This window comes from Cupressus sempervirens, chromosome 8 (assembly GCF_028749045.1).
Source record: "Cupressus sempervirens isolate cs-2001-9-10 chromosome 8, ASM2874904v1, whole genome shotgun sequence".
NCBI lineage: Eukaryota > Viridiplantae > Streptophyta > Pinopsida > Cupressales > Cupressaceae > Cupressus > Cupressus sempervirens.
Genome location: NC_143125.1, coordinates 163,897,447 through 163,916,583, shown reverse-complemented (window position 1 = coordinate 163,916,583; position 19,137 = coordinate 163,897,447). Strand labels below are relative to the sequence as shown.

At 30.4% G+C, this 19,137-nt stretch overlaps 2 protein-coding genes across 2 annotated transcripts; both read right to left on the bottom strand.

The window, feature by feature from the left end:
• Positions 1 to 5,602: 5,602 nt before the first annotated feature.
• Positions 5,603 to 9,473, bottom strand: LOC149542070 (aluminum-activated malate transporter 14-like). Its single transcript, XM_089796157.1, has 6 exons — positions 9,164 to 9,473; positions 8,121 to 8,261; positions 7,724 to 7,996; positions 7,499 to 7,632; positions 7,213 to 7,356; positions 5,603 to 6,151 (listed from the first exon to the last, which is right to left on the bottom strand). The coding sequence occupies exons 1-6, from the start codon at positions 9,471 to 9,473 to the stop codon at positions 5,603 to 5,605; spliced, it is 1,551 nt and encodes a 516-aa protein (XP_089652283.1).
• A 5,108-nt stretch (positions 9,474 to 14,581) lies between these two features.
• Positions 14,582 to 18,385, bottom strand: LOC149542069 (aluminum-activated malate transporter 12-like). Its single transcript, XM_089796156.1, has 6 exons — positions 17,954 to 18,385; positions 17,061 to 17,201; positions 16,487 to 16,759; positions 16,213 to 16,322; positions 15,653 to 15,796; positions 14,582 to 15,481 (listed from the first exon to the last, which is right to left on the bottom strand). Exons 1-6 carry the CDS (start codon positions 18,264 to 18,266, stop codon positions 14,873 to 14,875), a joined length of 1,590 nt encoding a protein of 529 aa, XP_089652282.1. The 5' UTR covers positions 18,267 to 18,385; the 3' UTR covers positions 14,582 to 14,872.
• Positions 18,386 to 19,137: the final 752 nt, after the last annotated feature.

The following is a 19,137-nucleotide window of genomic DNA, read 5'->3' as shown; positions in this document are numbered from 1 at the left end:
GTAAATAAAAATCTCACAATATATAATTTTTACCTTGAAAAATCCTAAGCAAGAGAGAAAAATAATCTAATGACAAAGGAAACTTTACATACTATTTGATTAAAATTAATCTTCCATTAGATATTTGAATCGTCCAGTTGTCTATTTTGTTCAAATTTTGAAATGAAAAGCCATTTATTGAGAGGTTTTCAATTGAAGCCCTTTGATCTATAATTGTCTATGTAGAAACTTAAAAATCTTGGGAAAAAATTAAAACAATATTCAACTTCAACTCTAAATATTTTTACTAGGGTACTTTGGCAAAAATATGAAAATACCCTTTCATAGAGCTCCATCATTGAACCTATTTTATTTTTAATAATTAGTTAATTATAAGTAACAAAGTCATTCCTCAAGTAGCCAACACCTCCCAATACACATATAAATTATGCTTTACCCAAAAGTTTAGGATTACTAATTTGATTGATTGTCATCGTCAATAAAAAGTAAAGGATGAAAAGCCTATTTTGAATTAATTCTCTAGGTTGGTTAAATTTTTTTTATGTCCAATGTTATAAATTATGAACCTTCTTCTCCATAAATATCATTCTTGTAGAGTAAGAAATACATAGGTAGTAACTCTCATAGTAGCTAAGGATAAAGAAATCAAGAAACCAAGAGACTGTTAGTTTCAAACCTGAAATCTTGGTTCGTTTCAAACCTTAAATCTTCGTCACCAAACATGAGTGGAAGAAAATTAATCTTTCAAAACTTTTATATATACCATATTGTATTAATTATGACCAAATATGAGAACACTATGGATAGTGATTTAAAGTTAAGGCCCAAATTGGTGAGCTCACTACTTATAAATATCACCTCATGGTGCTAACACATTCTAGTGCACCATATCATATTGTGTTAAACAATTAGGATAAAGATAAGAATAGATAATCCTCTAAAGATATTTTTAGTCCCTAATAAAATTAAAGAGAATCCTTGGAGTCTAAAGGAAGTAATTTAATCTAATAGTTCATCCAGTGCCATTGAAAAGTGATTGATGAATATAACACAATGATTAAGTCTAAGAAGTAAGAAGTAGATCTTGATCACAAGTTAATTTTACTAATAGATAGAAGGAAAAATTTATGGAAATTGCAAGGATTTTATGTAAATATCAACAAAGAAATGAAACTCTCCTATGTGGAACCCAAAAATACATTTGGAGTAGTAACTCACCAAAAAAAGAAAACCAACATGTCTTAAAGGACTATAAGAAGAAATATGCTATGATGATGAAGATTGTTATAGTGAAAATATTGACATCAGAAAAATTACTTAAACCCTTCCTTACACCTTTTAATACTATCCTAGTGAATCAAACATATTAGTTGTTATCATCAAAGAATGTTTTGGTCTAATGGTTAAGTCTCTTATGTCATAGACGAACCCATGAAGGCTATGAGGAATTCCAGTATTCTCTAGGTGATGATTTCAAAGATGAATTAAATTTTTGAGAATATCAAATAGACCCTATTATCAAAAAAATTTATGAGTGTAGTTCATCATCACTCCAAACTCATCTTGGTTCTAGATGCATTCACATTATATAATTTTTAAGCACTCTTCCTAAACCTACAAAGGTGCAAGGCCAACCATGTTAGTAATATGATAATATGTGCTAGTAACTCATATTCCTTTCTCCTACAATAATATATTATTAACAGTGTAATAATTTGAAATCCTTTTAATAGTGTGCTTGATTATAATTTTCTTCTTATGCTCAATTAGGACAATGTGTAAAAAAAAAATTGGGGTTAGGATTTGAAATTAAATCTAACTTTTAAGTTTTTAACCTAAAGATCATTTTTGGATGTAGAGAAAATTTTCTTTGTTTTTTTAGTTTTAGACACCGAGTATGGAGGTATTTAAGTGATTTTTAAAAATATATTTAAGTTTTGCAATTTTTTTTTCTAAAATTAGGGAGTTAGAACAACTCATATACCAATTGCAAATTAATAAGCACCATATCATCTTGTGGCTATTTTCTTCCTATGTTGTGATATAATTTGTGTTATATGATCTCCAAGATGAAAATTTCTATGAAATTTATAAATTATTTCAAGAGAGTGATGTGCAAAATCTATACATGTAATATGGTGGTTACATGCATTTATCTCTAAAATATTTATTGAATCCATTGCAATCCTTCTTAGATATAGTGTTTCTTATGCAATGCAATAATGGTCACTAAATTATAGGTTATTTGAAATTCATCAAAATTATTTCTAATTGAGGTTGAAATAAAGCATGTTCTTAGATATTTAGTTTTATGATCCTTTAAGTCCTACCATATTTGTTTGTGCATGCAATTTAATAGATTGAGATCATATTAGAAGAAAATTCATTTTAAATATGGAAGGCTCAACATGACCCTCTCACATTCTAAACTAAAATCACTTGTTACAACAAGGTTACAATCATGGATAATTGACACATGGATTATTAACACACTACTAATTTTCCACTTTCAAATTTGTCGTAAGGGATACACTCAAGTACACAATAACATTACCAGATCTTCACACTCTCTTATCATAAAGTTTTTACTTTGCATTGTGCTTTATGGTTATACTTTGATTCTCTTAAAACTTGCTTCCTCGTTATTGTATTTCTCCTATACCTTATCCATAAAATCTTCCTTAATACATTTGACAAATATTGATTTTTCCTGTATCTCTCATGTTGATCATCAAATATATGGCATGTATTGTATATGTAACAATTGGAGATATTGATGATGAATTACATAACCTAGAAGGTGACACAAATATCTAGACAATATAAATAAATAGCCAACCAAATATAGACAACCTCGAAATCACACACGATAGAACAATTTCAAACTCAATGTATTTAGAATTATATTCGATCCATTCATTCAACCAGTCAAAGTACATTTAGATAAGAAATAATGAATAATTTATAATCACAAAAACAACTAATAATAATTTATTAATCCAAACCTCTAATTCTAAATCTAAAACTTAACTAATCAGCTTAATACAAAAATGCCAAACAACACACAATGATAACATAATAAAATATCCTCATGCAATCTTCTTCATAGCTTCCCTTACGCCTAATGTACCTCTATAAGGGCTCCCTCATTAGTTCAATCTTTGAGAAGGCTAGAGAAATACTAGTCATCACAATGTATCTTTAGCTTCAAAATGTTATTAAACCAACTTCAAAGTCACTTTATCGTAGCATTACATCACACTTGCTTATGGTCTAAATTACAATAAATGAAAAGTGCTCAAATAACTACAATCAAACAAACTATAGTGTAGCTGATGGTGTTTATTGTCAGCAGTTGAATATCATTTCCAAATAATTTTGCATTTGTACGTCCAAATGAAAATTCAGTGATAACTTGACCTGGATGTATATATGCTTTGGTTATTGTCGTTCAGGCATCTTGTTTTTCCTGTCTGTGGTATTATTAGCAGTGATTAGGCAAGATTATATGTTTGTCGCCTGATTAGGCTCCATTTTTCTTTTTTTTTCCTTTGTGGTTTCATTAAGTTAACATAAAGATCTATTTGTCCCTAAGCTTCCTCTATTCTTCCTTGTTGCTTTCATTCGTAAGCTAATCAATTAAGATCAACTGTTTGTCATCTCATAAATTGATGTGAGTTCAACATTCAATTATTCCGTCCAACCCTTATATTTTCCAATGTGAATATTTAAAATTTGTGTTAACAATTTATTTAATATATTTAAAGTAGGTAGAGGATCAGAATAAAAATAAAATTTATATTGGTTTATAAAATTGAAGGGGTTACATAAAGATTTTGGTAGAATATTAGTTGTAACTAAAAAATTAAAGATAAAAATCTGAAGTCGTTTATTCCATAACAACTTTAACAACTTTAGCAAATTTTTTAAGAAACAAAAAAACAGAAATACAATAAAATTCTTAGGATATTTTTGCTTATTTCTTATTCTTCACCCCACTTTCTTGATCTTATATCTTGCAGTAGTTTTTGTTGGTATAAAATTATTGATTTCAAATCTTGTGTGTAACACTCACATTACTTCTTAGAAAGATATGAATTGTTGGTCTATGGGTAGGAATTAAAATGATTGGGGCTATGATCCAAGGGAGTTTATTCAGCTTCAAATGACTATAAATTTTTTCTATAAGATTGAAATGGGTATGAGGCTTTTCCTTGGTGGAAAAGATGAATATCATATTGTTGGACAACCATGATGTTTCTTTCTAGATTTTTTCTCATCATAAGTGTATCATTTGGATTAACATAAAATGAGGCTTTCAAGGTCCTTAATATGTTCTATGTGGGTCTAGTGAGGAGATTGTGTTTTATCATTTCTTTCAATGTCATTTTTTATGACTTGTGGAGATAATAGTTGTCTATTTAGAATCACCCCATTGTTTGAATGCTTCTTCTATATCTAATGTTGGGCTATTTAGATTTCTCTCCTACCTTATCGTCTATTAATTGAATGTCATCATTTGAAAAAATTGGTTTGGAAGAAATATTTAAAATTTTCAAGGTTATGAAAGTTTTATTAGATGTATTAGGGAAAAGGTTCCAAGTGCTCTTTGAATGTTTTTCATTCTTCTTTTGATAATCTAGTTTTTCATAAGTTAGACTTGGAGCAGTTGACTTTTTTGAAACAAAGGTAGATTTTTGAATGAGGTAAATAAAGTTGCTAAATGGTCCAGTCCTCTTTTGAATTTTTTAAGATTAATAATGATGGTTCTTCGTGGGGTACTTTAGGAGTTGTATAGGGACTGATGGAATTAGAGGAATATTATATATTAAGTTAGTTCACTTGTTTTTATTAGTTGTTAGATTGCTACATTTTATCACATGGAGGCTCAATTAATCTTACTAGCTATGGAAATAGCTTGTGAGATGGATTCAATAGTTTTGGTTTCTCTTTTGCATAATGGGAAAGCTTCCAAGTCTTTTTAGAGATTGGCCACAAATTCTCTACCTAGCATTGACTTTTAATTTCATCATTTTTATCATATTTCTTTAGAGTGAATATTTTTGTTGACGGTTTGACTAAATGAACTTCTAACATTGATGCAGCTAGAATGTTATTTTAGTTTAAAATACTTTTCAATGTCTTTAAAAAATAAAAATAAATTATAAACATAATATTTTATTGAAAATTTCATTTACAAAAAGAATATGTTTTTTCATTTCATAATAATAAATAAGAATATCAAGACAAATATAAGTATATATAATTTCAAATTTTAGAATGTACTTAAGAATTTATTGGAATAAAAACAGATCATTGAAGGACTATTATATATGTAAAAATATTAATAAGAAAATATTATTGATTAGCATATTTATATTTTCTATCAGCAAATCCATTAAATCTATGTTAAGACAAGGCAAGAGCCTACAACACAATGATAATTTGTGAATCTCTCATATGCGAGCTCTTGATTTCAAATTTACTCAAACTTTACACATAATAATAATTAATCTAGACTACAACCCATTACTATTATTACTGTAAGAGTATGAGAACAAATAGCCTATACTGTTATGCTCACTGTTATGAGAGAGTAGGCCTAGTGATCGAACCCTGCAAGTGTGCCGAGTTCTTCAACAGCCTCAATTACATGTTCAAGTCTAACCACTATCTCTATCACAAGTGATGCAAAAGTAACCAAATGAATTGCCTCTGGATATTCCAAACTGACTGTCATGTTAAATTTAGGAGGTGGCTCAACACCTACCAATATATGCTTCTCTTGTTTATCAAAACATGAATCTTCTTCTTCCAAACCCATGGAGATCCCTTCAGTGGAAATATCGATATGGGCATAATTTTTAAGTACATGTATTGGCTTGTGAAGTTCAGCTAAGCACCTTTTTTGTGAGGATTGTTGAGTAGAATTTTGATCTGGCTTGATTATGTGCCAAAATTTTGGTTGAAAGCAGACTAAAGTATTGAGTTCCTCAACTGCAACATGCAAACTCTGCATCATGGATAGTGGAGGAGGGCATTGCTTCATACTGTTTATGCTCTCAGCTAAGTCATGCAGTATTTTTACTACCTCCATGCCCACTTTATAAGTTGAGGGTTTCTTGAATGCTGATAGATTGATGTGGGGTGCCTGCATGGTAAAAATTTCAGTAAAAAGAAAGAATTCTGCCAAGAGCTTAATAAAGTGTCTAATTATATATCTTTAAAAAAAATCTATATAACAAGTATGAAATATTTTATTTTTACTATTATAAAACATATATTAATATATTAAGTTGTATTTATTTTGAAGTTTTTATTTAGGTTGTATGGATACGTGTACGTTTCTAGTAAGGTACTTATGTATTCAAGTATTGAGTATTTAATGGAGAGCATTATAGCTTAAGCATCTTGATTAAGATTTCTGATTTTTGAATTGATTGTTTTGTGTGTATCATTTTTTTGTTTACTAAGCTTAACTCAACACACAATTACTTCAAGAAACTTTGATACAATACTAATTAACAGTAAACTTTTCAAATCAAAAGTTTATCATTTGCAATATGTCATTGTTATATGATTTATGATCTTGTTCATGCTTAAAGTCTGCCTTTTATGTTATGCATCTAAGCATTTGTCATATGTTATTGTTACAAACATATTGCAAATCTGAAACTCAAAGCATGCATTACAATTGCAAACTTTATTAGTGGTCTTATTTCTAGAAAATATTGTCATGACTCATAATTTCAGATTTTCTATAAATATAAAATTATATTAAAAAAAAATTGAAGTACCCAAGTACCCTCATCTCTCATTTAAAAAAATAGTAGAACCCATACTCGTACTCTAAGTACCCATGTACCCATCCTTTTTCCTTATCTTCATAAATGAGCTAAGTGCTTATAGCTATTGTTTGGACTTGTAGATATTATAACTATCATTGAAAGATTTGTTATGTATCCAATTATAGAACAGTTGTCATTTTGAATTGACATCTCATACATATTTTTAAATAATCGTTCAATTTTACCATTATAAAATTTATACAATCTATCCAGTACTAATACACAAATCTCCTAATTTATATCATACAATATAGAAAATATTTTTGCCTACTATTGAAAATGGCTGTTGGCTTACTGGAAAATTATATATACTGATTCTTTCCTCATCATATATAATTATAAAATGCCTGTAATGAAATGTTACCAGATATTTTGAACGAAGGCATCCATGTAAAGCAACTACACAGTAAGCCAGATGACGCAGCATGCAACCTACGTGCACATATTGTTTCCAAGGATGCCTAAACCCAAACATGCCATGTCTTGGTTCCCAACTAGCGAAATTGGCCTGCAAAAATTGAATGGTTCAGAACATTGTTTTCGTTGTTTATGAATTTGATTGTGTATATTTTGAATTATATATATATATATATATATATAAACTGATAAACACATATTAGATGTATTTATAGGAGAGTTTTATTGTTTACCAAGGATTCATCATTTGCTTTAGAATCTAAGACATCCTTGTATCCTTTGTAGATAATGCCTTCTAGTATTAATCCTGATTCATTCTCCTTTATTACAGAATACTGAGAAAGCTTCATATAGTCTACCATACAGCCTGCAACAGTGTACCAGCTCAGACAAAATGTTATTCACTTAGTGAAATAAAATGGTTTCTATTGTGGTGAATTGAAGCATGATGGTGCTACCTTCAAGAGAATGTGCTAAACCATGAATTCTCTTAACAATGGAGGTGTGAAGATCCTGCCCTGCCCAGATGGGGCATATGAACATACTTATAATGAGTGAAACTGCACATCCAATTGCTATGGTGGAAAGGCGTTGGTAAGCCATACTGAATATGTTTTCAATTCGGTATCCAGACACTGTTATCATGCTGAATGTAAGAATGAAAATCATGACGCCATAATCATACTTTAATTTTATCTTGGGGATGAAACGAAAGAATGTTGCAAGGGCCCCTGTTAAACAACAACAAAAGAAGCATGAGCATAATGAATTATTCCCATCCCTACCAAGTAATGGATCAAAATGTTTAGAAATATTTATCATGGTCCTCCTTTCATTAGAGCTGAGTTGGAGTACCAAGAATAAAACAAGAAGAACTGATTGTAATAGGTTCTCCAATTTTGCCAGTCTTGTCTGCAATGTAACCTACAAGTACAGCAAGAGAACCTGCCACCACCGTGCCTAGTCCTCTATTTAACCCCTTACTCAGAGTAGCACCTGAAAACCCAATAGCCAAAAATTTGGTTAAGTATTTAACTTTCTCATATCAACTATTCAATGTCTTTATATCTATAATTAGAATTGATTCTTTATGAAGAAATTTTTATTTATAAAGTTGTTTCAGCTATTCAATACAAAAGTATGATTTGAAGAGTCGAGAACTGAAGAATAATTATTCTACTAAATTTGCATATGTGAACCTTAGGTCTTAGGCTGAAACTTATTCAAATAAGAGGTTTTGATTCAGGAGTATTCATTCCAATTTATTTTGAAATAATGAATATAATCTCAGTCATTGAAGAGCATTCATCTTACCAAATTCATCTAAGGACAATCTTAGCCTCGTCTCTTCTGATGTCACAGCCTTGTACTCAACAAGACTTATCCTTGGTGAGCTCATAAAAAATTACATACCTTCACCAACAGACCAAAGATCCATTGACCAAAAAACTAATTTAAAATTTATTTTTTATCTAGATATATATCTACCCAAATAATTGAAATTCCATATGTGAAAAGAAAGATGCTAACATCTATGTAATCCAATTTATTTCTATTAAAAATAATAAATTTAATAACCATTGGCAAAAAGAGAGAAACTGACTGCAAAATAATTAGCCATAGAATTATATTTATTTTCTTTTTCCATAATATAGGCTTGACAGAATTGATTAATTTAAATTTTAATAACTATTTTGTCAAAAATAATATAACATATCATATGATAGTAAAATTGTGATATTAGAATTCTTTACCATCAAGATTGAATTTCTCTTAGAAATGAGATACACATATAAATAGTTCATAACTCCAATCAAATATATAGATATTCCTAAATCTTAACAAATAAAAGCTTGCCCAATGCTAACTTCTTCAGCGAATGAGTACAAAGAACATACCTGCTGTAAACTGAAAAACAACAACAACAGTCGTGACAGCCCAAATGACATTATCACCAACTTGATCAAAGAGAGGCTTCATAAGATAAAACAGTGATACTACAGACAATGCGAGGCCCACTTTGATTGCATGTATGACTCTCCTTGGATCATCTTTGCCAAACTTCCATATTTTCTTCGCAGGTGTCTCCAAAAGCTGGCTCAATTTCTTCATACATGCAAAAAGACTTCGAAAACAATTGATTTCAGAATTTTCAAGCTCAGACAATGCAATGTCGATATTACAGTGAGAGAGACCATCAGTTGCCATTGGTGAGCAATAAACACAATTATCTCACAAATTGACACTTGCTTGAGCAACTTTTTAAAACAATGGAGCTTTTTATAGATAGGATAGAGATGAAGTTTGTATGGATAAATCACTTTGTCCTGCATTAACGAGTGGCAAGGGTAATTATCCATTTATCACATTTATATGTCTAGCTAAATAAGGGAACTGAAAAATTACTTTCTTTTCTTTTAATATTCATCTACTCTTTTTCCATTTGACATAGTGGGTGTGTGATTTTTCCATTAAAGGAAGTTTTAAGGAGATTTTTAAGTGGAAGACTTTATAAAAATCTTAAATGTAGGTTAATATCTTTTTAATAATAAAAATCTTATGTGTAGGTTAATATATTTTTAATCAGAACTAAAAATTGAAGTATATATTTTATTAATTTAACTGAAATATAATTTTTAATCTGATTTTTCATCTTGTTCAAGACTTTCTTATAATGGCAACAAAAATTTGTGATAAACAATAATTCTTAATATAAATTTGATATCTATTTTCCAATGTTTGATTCTAAAGACAATGGAATATAACATCAAGAATTGGCAAGGTAGTGGAAGAGTGGAAATGGAAGTGGAAGGGTCATATTGGAAAAAATAACACACACACACACACAACACTACTTTATAATCTTTAAGTGCATCTAATACTCATATATCTATATGTGAATCTTTCATATGTATCAATTTTTTTTTATGGATCTACCAATTCTTATTATTATTTGACATAAAAGTAGAAGTCTAGGTTGATGTCTATTGAGGTAAAAATATATAGAGATTATAGCTATTCATTCCACCAAAGTTGCATGGGACCCAATCTTGACCTCGTCCCCTATGTCATACCTCCCACAATTTGAATTTTATGGTTAATATCTCTTTGGTTAGAAATCAATGCATCTTTTCCACAAAAAAGTTACAAAACCCAATCTTGTCCCCATCATTTATATCATGCCTCCCACAGTTTAAACTTTAGATGATGGAACTAAATGATATACAATCGCCAACACTAATTGTACTCAACTAGTAGAGCTTTTAACTATTGAATTGATCAATCTCCCGTAAATTTGAACTTTCCCAAAATAATTTACCAAAGCTAAAGGGACATAATCTTCACCTCATCCCTTATGTCATGCCTCCTACAATTTGAACTTCGGTTGTTAATATCTCTCTGATCAGAAATCAGTATCCTTTCCACCAAAGTAGTATAGAGTCCAATCTTGATTCTATCCCTTCTATCAATACCTCTGACAATTTAAACTTTGTATGGTGTAACTAAAAGATATACTATTGCCAACACTAATCATATTCAACTAGTAACTTTCAACCATTGAATTGATCAATCTCCTATCAACTTGAGGGAACCCAATCTTGACCTCATTCCTTATGTCATACCTCTCATAAATTTGAACTTCGATACTTAATATCTGTTTGACCAAATATAAAGATATTATTTCCACCAAGATAACTTTTAACAAGTACGATAACTCATAGATATACTATTACCAAATACTAAGTGCGCTCAACTAATGTGACTTCTCAAATCTATCATCAACTTGAACATTTCCAAAATAAGTAAACAACAATTTACCATAAACCCATACGCAATACTACTTCACGTATGATAAAATGGGTTCCATTAGATCTGGATTCTGTCAGATCTCAAGTACAAAGAAATTGTATTCCTGTTGGGTAATTGTCTCTCAAATTTCTTCAACATAATTATTGTGCGCGTGGCCTCTTGTGGCCCTCATTTCATCGTATCTTCCCCGGCAATGAAGAATGAAGATGTCAGAGTATATCTACTGAATCATTGATAACATTTTTAAACAGATTTCACAAAACTGCAAAACAATTGGTCTGACATAGGGTTTTGATTCATTTCATATCAGTTATTTGATCCACTGAAAGGTGATAGTGTTTTCAGCCACACAATCCAATATTATAATGCAGGGAGTTTTTCTTCGAGCCGTTAAAGATAAATCAACAATTGAAATGCAATTATGGGGAAAAAAAGAATGGTCGACAAGATGTTGCATTTTTGGGTTTGATTGACAGATGTTTTAATAAGGAAATTAAGTGGAGAACCCACTGCAACCATTCAACAGGAGTCATTCAAACATGTCGGATAATGCCTTTGTTCTATGTTTGTCTTCTCTTTGGTTTTCGCCTTTATTTTTATTATTGTTTTCAAGACTTTGGTGTTTCTATTGCCATGATGGGGCCATGGCTTCCATAACTCTGAAGAAACTGAGTGCGACCAATCTTTACAGAGCTTAGAATTCTCTTGGTGACGATACCATGTTCATGCCTTCTACCTTGACACCTTGGGTCTATTGTTTTGGTTAGTGAGACTTTTGTAATATGATAATAAGTGTACTACATGCTGTACTATTGTTTTTGAAATTAAAAATATTAAAAGCAGTCAGAAAACTGGGGTCATCTGAAAAACAAAATGCTGCAGAACAACTATAAGTCAAAAGAGACTAAATTTAGCTTATTCTTTTTTAATTCTAAAAACTCCTGCATTAAAGTATAGGAAGCAAATAGTCCATAACAGCACCATGAACAACGTCGAAAAGGGTGGGGTGCTAAAGCAGTTAACATAACAAGAGATTAAAACTAAAACTTAACACACAAGGAGAACTAATTCTCCTTATTCTTCTCCTTCTCCTCTAATTTATCCAGCAGTAGTTGGAGCCAGAAACCTGTAGAATGATCCTGTGGTGTCACTCCTTATGTTAACTATTGTTGAGAATGCGAAAGTTTACTAATTCTTAGATACGATTACAAAATTTAGTTTATCTTTGTTTACTGTAGTTAGAATCTATAATCATGGAAGTGATTTCAATTGATTTTTCATTTACTTACTAAAAATTCAAAATCTCATTTATGATTGAGATTACTCGTCTATTATCTTTGTATATTGATTCAAGGCATTCAAGCATTGTAAAGATTAGTTATAGTTATATTTCATTTTAGAGCATTTGAGTGTCATATTTCATAAGGAGATATTGAGAATGTTTCAAAAGATGGAATCCATAGGTCTAGATTACATATATGAGAAAGATTAAGAGAACTAAGTTATTTATTTGGTTTTTACTAAGTTTTTTACTTATTACAATTTTCTCACTAAGTACATTTATTATTTTTCAATCAATTTTAAAATTTTTTAGTGTATTTACTACTTAGAAGATATTCTAAATACTTCTGATATTTTTATATATTTATCTTAGATTAATGCAATATATACTTTATTTTATGTTTTTTTAAAGAATCTTTTATTTTCCTTTTCATCTTAGGTAAGCTCCTCTAGTTATAGCTTCTTTAAGAATAGTACATTATAGTATAAATATGATTTATTGTGTAAAAACATATGATAACATTAGAACCTTTAAATTGATATTAGAACTTCAACACATCATATTCTAATATTGTGTAATATTTCTTAAGTATTTTAGAAATTTATAAATAACATAACATTGAGTTCCATGCTTGTGTCTTATTGCATTCATTCAAAAAAAATCCTTTAAAACACATTCACATTCCCCTGTATTGAGAAATATACAATTATGAGTATTAGCTCATAACATATTACTTTTTGGTACTTAATAAGAATATCATTCATTCACATGTTAAGGAAATAAGTTAATTAATTTGGCAGTTAGTAGTAACATCATTCATTCACATTTGAAGAAAAGAGGCCAATTACATATTAAGATATTTAGTAGTAGCTTAAGACCACTGAATATTCAAGATGATCGCACCTTATAGTTTCTCAAAAGATTGTAATGAGCAATCAACTTGACATCGTTTGTAATTCATTATTCGTCAACGTCTCATTATATTGTAAGTCTTGTAATGAATATTATTTACATTTATACTTTAAATTATAAATAAATAATATATTATTGTATTCATTTGATTTTTATTTTCATTATATTATGTGAATATATTAAGTGATTGGTATGCTGAAAACTTTGTGAAGATCTTAAAAATATTATTAAAAAAATATGATAAGATAGTTCTTAAAAATATTTACATTTATAAAAGATATAAATGGTAATAGAGAAATTTTCAATCTTTAATGAAGAAAAGTGATATGAGGTATGTTTCAATACTATGATTTTTTTTTTGATGAATAGTCCTTTCTTATATTAAAAAAATACAATAAAGTTACATATTTACAAAATAACATGTTTTGAGTGAAAGGTATTAAGAGAAATCAAGTTATAAATAAATAGTTGAATTTGATACAATTTTATCACAAATCTAAAAGTCTAAACGCTTTCTAGAAGAGTGGATATATGTAAAATTAATGTTTGCATGGGTTGTACATAATGTTTAATTTATTTGTTTGGAAGACTTTATGTCTTGTGATAATTGTTGGCATCATAAATTCCTCTCACATGCAATCTTTGTTTAGTCTTACATGAAGCTAAAAATAATCAATTATACAATCTATTTCACAATGCTTAAGTTGAGAATTTGTCCAAAACCTCTATGCAATGAGGATGTTGTAATGCAATTATTATCTTTTATCTATATGATCAATTGATCCTTGATGTTGTTATCTATTCACTCAAGGAATTATCCGTTGGGGAAGTTTTTTTAGGGAAGTCAAAACTTTGGTAGTTATTTTTTATGTACCAATCCAACCTACAAACCCAATTCTGGTTGTGTTGGGGCAAGGTTAGTCATCCAAAATGGATGAGGATAGGCTCAAACAACCTAATTGAACATTAGATCTATATGAGAAGAACCTAAATCCTTATCACAACCTTACCAAACATTTGATCTTATAAACCAACTCAAAGCTTTTATGATTTTAAATATTGATTATTTTTATTTTTAATTTATTTATAAAAGAAACTCATATATTATATTATTTTAGTTAACTTTAATCTTCTAAACTCTTGAATAAATAATTTAACTAGAATGTTTAACTTATAATCGATTAAATTACCTCAAAAGATAATAACGAAGTTGAAAAGTCATTAATTTTATATATATAAAAAAAATTCAAATGGTTCACGCGTTTTGATGAGTGACCCAACAAAAAAGAGAAATGGAAATCAACATCAAAACTTTTAAAAGTATAATGCAATTTATATAACCTTTCTTGATATTGTCACATACATATCAATGTTCTGTTCGTACATCAGTAGAAATTTCTGTTGTATTTCGTAGAGAAAATGCTTTCTCTTTAGAAGCTTATACTAATCTGATAAATGTGGACCAGCTCCTTTTCTATAGCAAGGCACTATGGAGTCCATATTATTATTTTTTCTATAATTTTAATCTTTCATAAGAATATTCTAACTAGGGCTTAAATGTAAGTACAACAAGTTTCTGTACTTAAGCAACCATATAATAAGACTAGGATTTAAATCCTCCTTGTTTTCCGAGATCCTCTACAGATTCAATCACAAGTTCAAGTCTTGCCACAATCTCTATCAAAAGTGAAGCAAACATGGCCAGTGGAATTGCCTCTGAGAAGTCTGCTTTGTATTTATCTGCAATATTCAACATCACATGATTCTCCTCTCCTCCATTTACAGTGGGGCCATCTTGTTCCTTCATACCCACATTACTTGATTCTGATTTGTATTCTTCTTTCCCTTTGGATTCAATTGAAATTATGTTGACAACATGGGCATTTATATCTTTCAATCCTTGCATGACTTCCTTTGTTTGTGAGGATTGTTGTGTAGGATTTCCATGGATGTTAGTGGCTTCTAAAAGACTTGGGCTGCTTTGATATGGTTTATGCAATGACTGGATTTGATAACATATTCTTGGAAGGAAACAGAATGAAGTATGCATTTCTTCAACTGCAACATACAAACTCTCCATCATGGCTTCTCTGGGTCTACATTGTTTCATACATTTTATGCTCTCAGCTAACTCATGAAGAATATCTGCCACTTCCTTGCCCACCATATGGGCAGAAGGATTCTTGAATGCCAGTTGATTTCTGTTGGGTGCCTGTCAGGTGAAATTTGTGTCAATGGCTGAGATATTCTCTGTTGATAGATTTCTAAAACTCATAAATTATGACAAACAATTTCTGGGATTTGATTGTGATTGTGTGCATATTTTTATATCAATTCAAACTCCGGGATAAGATCAATGTTGAATATAGATCTGATAACTTACCTGGTGTTCTGAACGAAGGCAGCCATGGAGAGCAACAACACAGTAAGCCATGTGGCGAACCAGGCTTCCTACTTTCACATATTGTTTCCATGGATGCCTGAATCCAAACTTTCCATGTGGAGGCTCCCAACTCGCAAAAGTGGCCTGCAAAATGATACCATGTAGTTAGATATTCTACAATGACAGGAGTGGAATGTAATAATGCTAGAGTGTTAACAAAACTTCATTTTATTTATATTAAAAATATTAAAGCTGCATATTTTGTAAAAGTGTTTCAGATCATATTCTATGATTATTGTCAGAGTAATAAATTAGAAAAGAGAAAATGATGAATTATATAAGTAAAATCTGAAACTTGATTAGAAAAATAAATACAATCAAATCCAAATGCTTTCAATTATCATTTTGATTTAAAAATTGTATTATTTTGATGGTATAAATAATAAAGCTTTTGAAATTTATTACTGAACTTTTAAATAAGATGCATATCTATCACCATAACAAAACAGAAAAAAATCTAATGCTTTCTTTTACAAAACTCAGCAGAAATTAGGATGTACCAGGGATTCTTCACTGGCTTTAGAATCTAGGACTGGTTTGTATCCTTCTTCAATTTTGTCCTCGCTAATCTCATGACACCGTGAGCCATCCAAATACTGAATCAGGCATCCTGTGACATTGCAACAGGCAGGAGAAATGTTATAACATAAACACGGATTGATTAGTCTTTAAAATATCAGTAATTGGGTGGTCAAATTAATGGTCTAAGATTTGAATCCTAAGATATAAAAGGGAAAAAGAAGAAGTAGAAAGTTGATATGCAATTGACGTTACCTTCAAGGGAATCTGCTAAAGAATGAATTCTCTTAACAATGGAGTGGTGAAGATCTTCTCCTGCCCAGATGGGACATATAAAGAGACTTATGGCCATGCAGACTGCACATCCAATTGCTATTGTGGAAAGGCGTTCGTAAGCCATGGCAAATATGTTCTCAACCCGGTATCCAGATACAATTATCATGTTGAATGTAAGAAGGAAAATCACAACTCCATAGTCATACTTATTTTTAATCTTTGGAAAGAAACGAAAGAATGTTGCTGCTGCCCCTGTGGACAATAAACAAATGTAAGTTCATAATGACAGCAAGTAGATTTTTACAATCTATAATTTTTTTTGAATTTATTGTTTAGATGAGTGATTAATTTTATATCAACTTTTTAGATCAAATTCCATTGTCTATGAGCAGAATGTTTCTTCTTATAATCTCTTTTTCCATTCTTATAATGATAGATCATAAAAATGTTAATATTCACACAATCAAATTTAAAAACCATCATTCAAACAATATTGTAATGAATTACTGACCATACATCCATTAATTAAAAATTATATTAAAATGGAACTTACCAAGAATAAAACAAGAAAAACCGATAATAGTAGCTTCTCCAATTTTGCCGGCCTTTTCAGCAAGATAACCAATTGAAACTGCAAGAGAACCTGCTACCACTGTGCCCAATCCTCTGTTGAGTCCCTTGCTCAATGTAGCACCTGCAAAACCAAATTCCCCAAGCTTGTTGAGAGAGAATACTAACAAATACATTTCTCAAGGAAAAAGATTACTATGTTCATGTGCTATAAACCATATTTTTGTTGTTTCCTTCTTCAATGGATTAGATAGATGAGCACCCATGTACATAATAGCTACTATATCATTACGTTTCTTGGCATAATCATAATGGCACTAAGGGGTTGCATTAATAGAGATTTTAAAGCATATTTGTTTGTGTATATTTTTATTTTTATTTAGATTCAAATTCTATGATCTTTTATTAGAAAGTAAAACGAAAGAAGATGATGTGGTCTACTTTCAAAACTGAAGTATTTTAGAGTTGCTTCCAATTTCTCACTCTAACTTTGATAAATTGTTGAATTTTCATAGACCAATGAGAATTTCAACCTAGAACCTTCTAATTATTACTAGATTTCTCTACCATTGTGGTCAGTTTACCTATGATCTAAATATACACTTAATTTCCAACACAAACTATTAGAAAACAAATGATGATGATGAATTGGAATACTTTAGATTTACTCCTACATAATTGAAAGACCATCATAGTAAAAAATCTCACTGTTGGATATCTTCTACACAAATGTCAAAACAAATGCAAATTTACAAACTACAAAGATAGAAATTTTGAGTTCCAAATAACTTTAAAATGTTATTACTTGAAACATCCAAAATCCCAATTAACAACACTATTTTCCAATAATTGTTAGCAATCAATCACAACCTGTACCTGCTGTAAACTCAAAAACAACTACAACAGTCATGATAGCCCAGATGGCATTATCCCCAACCCCATTAAACAGAGGCTCCATCAAATAAAAGAGTGACACCAGAGACAATGCAAGACCAACTTTCATTGCATGAATAACTCTCCTTGGGTCATCTTTACCCAATTTCCACACCATCTCCCCAAATTTCTCAAACCACCCAAACCCTAATTTCCTCTTAATCACTCTAAACTTGTCCCAAGAAATCTTTCCACAACTGTCTGATATTTCTACTGCAACATCAATCTTGCACTCATCCAGATTGTGAACCGCCATTAAAGCAAGACCCACAAGCTCCCGATCAAGAAGAGCACAATTTTTTCTTGATCAAGAACACAACTTTTTTCTTCTTCTCAAACTTAACCAATTTCGCTCAAAATCCAATGTTATGCAGTGATTTGCAGTACAACTGCAGGGGCCTCTTATAGAGAACAAGAGATCCCAGTGATGACGTCATGTTGCCTTTTAGTGGCGTCACAGTTGGTCCGTACATAGTGAACTTAGTTGGTCGGTACAGCACGGAAATCGCACTTTGGATGAAAGTGGAGTCCGCACAATTTTGGAGTCTTTTGGTTTTTAAAATTTAGTACTTGGGACAAAATAAATCCTCCTTTTGATTGTGTTGTTGCCCATCTACCCATGATCCACTGCTTTCAAAATGATTGCACTCAAGGAAAAACATTATTTTGATTCCATTCTTACATTTGGCAATTTTCTTAGGGCTAAAATTCTTTATAAAATCCCCATTTTACAACAGTCTGCAGAGAAATTAGTTTTATTATTTAAGTTTGGGAATATTTCTGACATTCTTGTCAAAATTGTTGAGCTACATTTAAATCAATCGTTTGACTTGTGGAGAATGAGTGACATATGATACAGGAACATGGTTGTCATGATATTGGGATTTTTTTAATATTTTATGTGTATTTGGATGGATTTTATTGGGTGTTGTTGTTATACAATCTTTTGATTACTGGTTGCCTGAATTTAGAAAGTTTTTTAAGATGAAAAGACGTATAGTGGAGAAACCACTGCGGAAATTTGATAATAGTCTGGCAGCTTCGTTGAAACAGATGTTGTAACTTTCTCCACACACTTTTTACTGGTCATGATGGTTTCCATATCTGTTCAGTACCTTAGTGATATA

What these genes read in the sequence shown, in the direction of transcription:
- LOC149542069 (XM_089796156.1), bottom strand. Translation starts at nt 18,266, where the DNA reads ATGGCGGTTCACAATCTGGATGAGTGCAAGATTGATGTTGCAGTAGAA. An exon ending in TTTTTCTTGTTTTATTCTTG is followed by an intron (nt 16,760 to 17,060) that starts GTAAGTTCCATT and finishes TATTGTCCACAG; the next exon opens with GGGCAGCAGCAACATTCTTT. An exon ending in AAGCCAGTGAAGAATCCCTG is followed by an intron (nt 15,797 to 16,212) that starts GTACATCCTAAT and finishes ATCATTTTGCAG; the next exon opens with GCCACTTTTGCGAGTTGGGA.
- LOC149542070 (XM_089796157.1), bottom strand. Translation starts at nt 9,473, where the DNA reads ATGGCAACTGATGGTCTCTCTCACTGTAATATCGACATTGCATTGTCT. An exon ending in TGTTTTTCAGTTTACAGCAG is followed by an intron (nt 8,262 to 9,163) that starts GTATGTTCTTTG and finishes TTGGGTTTTCAG; the next exon opens with GTGCTACTCTGAGTAAGGGG. An exon ending in GCCTTCGTTCAAAATATCTG is followed by an intron (nt 6,152 to 7,212) that starts GTAACATTTCAT and finishes TTTACCATGCAG; the next exon opens with GCACCCCACATCAATCTATC.